The sequence below is a fragment of the Rhincodon typus genome, chromosome 46 (assembly GCF_021869965.1).
Source record: "Rhincodon typus isolate 14 chromosome 46, sRhiTyp1.1, whole genome shotgun sequence".
Classification (NCBI taxonomy): domain Eukaryota; kingdom Metazoa; phylum Chordata; class Chondrichthyes; order Orectolobiformes; family Rhincodontidae; genus Rhincodon; species Rhincodon typus.
Window position 1 is genome coordinate 5,651,099 of NC_063377.1, and position 4,764 is coordinate 5,655,862.

Below are 4,764 nucleotides of genomic sequence, written 5' to 3' on the forward strand. Positions count from 1 at the left end.
TATTTGAAAATGATGACGTTAAAGGACATCTTGTGCTTTAAAATTCTATGATTCAATTATTCTATACTTGTTTCTGTATATTTTTGAACAGCTGTTTTGGAGATATCAATGGTGGTATGAAATTTATGGAGGGAAAGCTCCCTGCGGAAGGCTGATAATTAAGGGGAATATGTGTATGGTGTTGGCATCCGACTGGGGATGGAGGAAATGGCGTCTAATGATCCTTTTGATATGGATGCTGGTGAGATGATAAATAAGAACCAGGAGCCCCATCACTGCTGTAGGAGGAAGAAGAGAAGGTAAGGGCTAAAGTGTAAGAGATAGATCGGACATGGCTGAGGACCCTGGCAACTATAGTGGTGGGGAACTTTTGGTTAAGAAAAATGGCAGACATTTCTGAGCTCACTTTGTTAAACTTAGCATCATTGAAACAGATGCAATTAGGACAGAAGAACTGGGAGAATGGAATAAAGTCTTCACAGGAAGCAAGATGTGAGGATGTCAATTCAGGGTAATTGTGGAAGTAGGTGGGTTTGTAGTGGATATTGCTGACCAGCCTACACCTAGAAATGGAAACAGAGATGTCGAGGAAGGGAAGTGAGGAGTCATAGATGGACCAGGTGAAGGTGAGAACAGGATGGAAATTGGAAGTGAAATTGATAAAATTATCAAATTCTCAGCGAGAGACTGGAGAAAGTGGTGTGATGGGGAGTAGAGAAGGACCAGTTCAAAGACATTTCCACCTACCCCACTAAGCGATAAGCATAACTGAGCCCATGGCCCGCCCTTGACCTGAAGAAAATGAGACGAGTTAAAGGAGAAGTTGTTCAAAGTAAGGACAAGAGCAGCCAGTCAGAGGATGGCAGGCTTGAATGAGAACAGTTCAGGCCTTTTTTTGCAGGAAGAAGCAGACAGACTTGAGACCATCCTGACGGAGAATGGACTTGCAAATGGATTTCATGTCCATGGTAAAGATGCAGTTGGAGCCTATGAACTGGTCATTTTGAAAGTGATGTAAAGCATCAGAAGAATTGCAGATGTAAGCAGGAAGGGAAAAAAAGTCATATCCAGGTCGGAAAAGATGAGTTGGTGGGACCAAATCAAAGCAATGAATCTGTGCAGACATTCACGTGGATTTTGGGAAGGGGGTAGCAGCAGGATGGGGGAGCTATGAGCTTGGAGGCAGTTGGGTGGGAGGGGTGATGTACATCAATAGATGAAAAGAGATTAATGATCATGATGGACACAAGACCCTGGTGTTCCATTGTGGGGCCATGGACCAGAGGAAGGTAGGAGGAGGTATCTGAGAGCTTACACACAGCCTCCTCAATGTGGAGTTCAGTTCGCAAGACACTAACAGCACCATCCTAGTCGTAAGCTTGATTACAAAGTCAGGGTTGAATCTGACAGAACAGAGTGCAGTCAGTTGTTTTGGACCAGGCCAGACTCCCTCAAAATATTTGAAGAAGGTAACCTAGACTCTAACTTTTTCTTATTTTAAACATAGATGTGACGTTTGTGTTCTAGGTGTGATGTAACTGGTCAAATCACTCAGTTCAACGCAAAACTCAATTTATTCAAGCACTACAGTTAAAACACGAACAGACAAAAGGAGAATTTAGAATAACTTAATTATTGGAAAACCGAACCGAATACTTGATACAGTAATTTAACTAATTAGTTGTTCCAATATAGTAACATCCCATAAACACACCCCTTGGCGAAAAGGTTATTTCAACCACAGATTCTTACAGGCAGGATTCCAATCCAGGAGGGAACAACACACCAGAGAGGTTTCAGAGAACATCAGTTAGGAATCAATTACTGAAGTTTTCAACCCTTCTGGTAGTCACACATCTTGTGACTGTTACAGCTAAAAAAAACAACTAGAACCTGAACTGGCCATTCCCTTTCCACCGCTAAACTGTTTTAAAAAAAACACTATTGATTCAGGCTGGGTCTCTTGTAACAACCGCACCTCTTCCTTTACAACCTTTCTTCAAAAAATCCAGGACAAAATAACCTTTTAAAAGTGTCAGCATTGTCACACAGTTCAAAGGAAAATTAGTTGGAACTGGGTAAGCATAATTCGGGAGACCAGTGTCACGTCGAAGTTCTTTATGAACAGGTTGAATGCAGGTGGAAGGCCAAAGGGATGGGTCCCAGTGAAGAGAGATTGTTAGAGGTTGGTGAAGGGGACTGTGGGGCAGAGAGAGGACTGTTGCCCAAAGAAATGGCTATGGGGACGAAGACAAATAAGGAAGACTTCAATGTTCTGTCGTGCCAAAATACATTATGGTGGGGCACAGAGTGATAAAATTATGTGCTGACAACAGACCATTCAACTTCAGAGAGTGGAAGTTAAGAAGGGACAGTAAATACAATGCAGGAATTGTGACTAGGAGAGGGAATACAGTCAGAGGGATGGAGAAAGAGGATGGTTCCAGAGGGGAGAGGCTTTCTCTAAATTGTTGCATCTTGTGTTTCCTAATGTCCGAAAGAAAAAGAAACGGTTTCTTCTCAGAACATCATTTGAAACAGAGGATGAAGTGTAACTGGTGGGAGGGGAGGTGGGGGTGCGGTGGGTGACTGGCAGGTAGCTCTGAGGCCATGTGAAGCGGTGCTGATGGAGAGAGTGGTCAAGAGTGTGTATATTGCGAGACATGACACTGAGCGTGGACCTCAGGATGCAGAGAGAGCAGCTGTCTGATAACCGTTGTACATCACGACACTGGGTGGATTCAAAACACTAAGAATGAAACTTGAATTTGGCTCCACGTGGGCTAAGACTGAGCAAGTGGCAGTCACTGGCAAATATGATGTGCCCGTAGAAGTGATTTTTGGCAAATACCTTGTCAAAAACCACAACAACGACGAAAGTAATGATGCTAAACAAGAAAGAAACATTAGAACTGAAACTTTGTCGGAGAGAGGAGCAGAAACTCTTCAACGTGGGCATACCTGGAAGTGATATGTCAGTGAGCAAAACCCTAAACAAAAAATATCAAAGCACTCCAGATGCTGTAAATCAGAAACAAAAACAGAAACTGAGCACGTCTGGCAGAATCAGTCGTGAAAAAGCACAGGTAATGTTTCAGGTTCAGTGCCCCTTCTTTAGAAGAGTCTGTAGTTAGGAAAAGGTTGGTATATATGCTGAAGATGTGGTACGGGAGGGGGAGAAGTATAGAATAGGTGAAGATGGAGCCGAAAGAGAGAGAAAAACAATTGGGTAGACAAAAAAATTTGCACCCTCCTTTAAAGTATCACATAAGTTCAAGTAGTTGTTGCAATCTAGTTTTTTATTTGTTTTGGTTAGCTAATTTGAATGATTCTATGATTAGAAGGAATATTGTAAATTTGTGTGTTATTACATCAACGCAATTTAGTGCAGATAAATAATATGTGGTGATTCTCCATAACTACCTTTTATATTGCTATGCTGAAGGGCTCTTGTGGTGCAGCGGCTCTGTCCCTATCTCTGAGTTAAAAGGTCCAGGAATATATTTCACCTGATGCTGATGAGTCTAATATCGTTTCTATCATAGATCTATCAGAAATTTTCCAAATTTTTATCACACCCTTTTTATTTTCTATCAGACTTGGTAGCATTAGGAGAAAACTACCATTTAACTGTACCTTGGTCAATATAATAGCTCCATTTTCACACCCTGTGATCGAAGTGTAACACAGCAAACTCTGGAAAGGCATTTTGTCATGTGATCTTTTGCCTTAGAAATGCAGGCACTTTTCGCTGAGGATAATTGACAGCCAATGAGTAGCAAGAGCAGGTCTGAAATAATAAAAAGATTTGCACATATATTCAGTGAAAATTGTTCGATGGATTTTATAGTCTGATATGGCTTTGTTTGTACCTTCCTATAAACGACTATTTTCAACTGAAGAAGAATACCTAGTGATATTATCGCTAGCTTATTCATTCAGAGAACCGGGTAATGTTTTGGGAACCTGAATCAAAATTCCGCCATGGCAGATGGTGGAATTAGAATACAATACAAAGAAAAAATCCACATTAAGGCTCTAATGATGTTCGTGTGATCATTACCAATTTCAATAAAGATATGTCTGGTTCACGAACATCCTTTATGGAAAGTAACTGTTTTCATTGCCTTGTCTGGTATTCGTGTGTCTCCAGGTCCACAGCAATGTGATTGACTCTTAACTGTCCTCTCATCAATTAGGGATGGGAAATAAATACTTCTCTTGTCCATGATGCCGACATTTATGAATGAATAAAAGAATTTGAATCCCATCATATCCTCCCGCAATTATGAATGGTGCATCTAATGAAGTGTGTTTAACTGGGTGTGGTGCGTTTTTTTACACTAACAGCCTTTTTAACATTTTGAAACAGAAATCTGATCATTTGACCTTTACAAACAGGCCTGTGTGTCAATACTAAGCATGTAAACAGGAAACCCACAGCAATCCGCTACCTGTTTCTATAATTTCCGTTTAGCTCTTTGGAAATGCAGTAGATAATTTTCAAAGGTGCGTTTTGCATTTTGTTGCATCACCAGATCAAGCTTACAATATAAAAGCATGATTCATCGAATCGAAGATCACTCTACGAAACGTGGCCAGACAATGAACTTCTTCATTCTCTGCACGCTGGTCTATATTTTCTCAGGTTAGATATTTTCATTTCCAGCCCGCAGGGTACATCCAAATTAAGATCAAACATCAATTGGACTGACTGAAAATTAAGTGAGATAACAAGGTGTAGAGCTGGATGAACACAGCAGG

General features: G+C 40.9%; 1 protein-coding gene across 1 annotated transcript in view; it reads left to right on the forward strand.

Annotated features, from left to right (window-relative positions):
• The first annotated feature begins 207 nt into the window (after positions 1-207).
• Positions 208-4,764, forward strand: part of LOC125487842 (T cell receptor alpha chain MC.7.G5-like) — an 11,116-nt gene continuing 6,559 nt past the window's right edge. Inside the window, exons 1-2 of the mRNA XM_048620281.1 lie at positions 208-299; positions 4,539-4,648. Of these exons, the coding sequence (XP_048476238.1) occupies positions 208-299; positions 4,539-4,648 (202 nt within the window). The remainder of the gene's footprint in view (positions 300-4,538; positions 4,649-4,764) is intronic.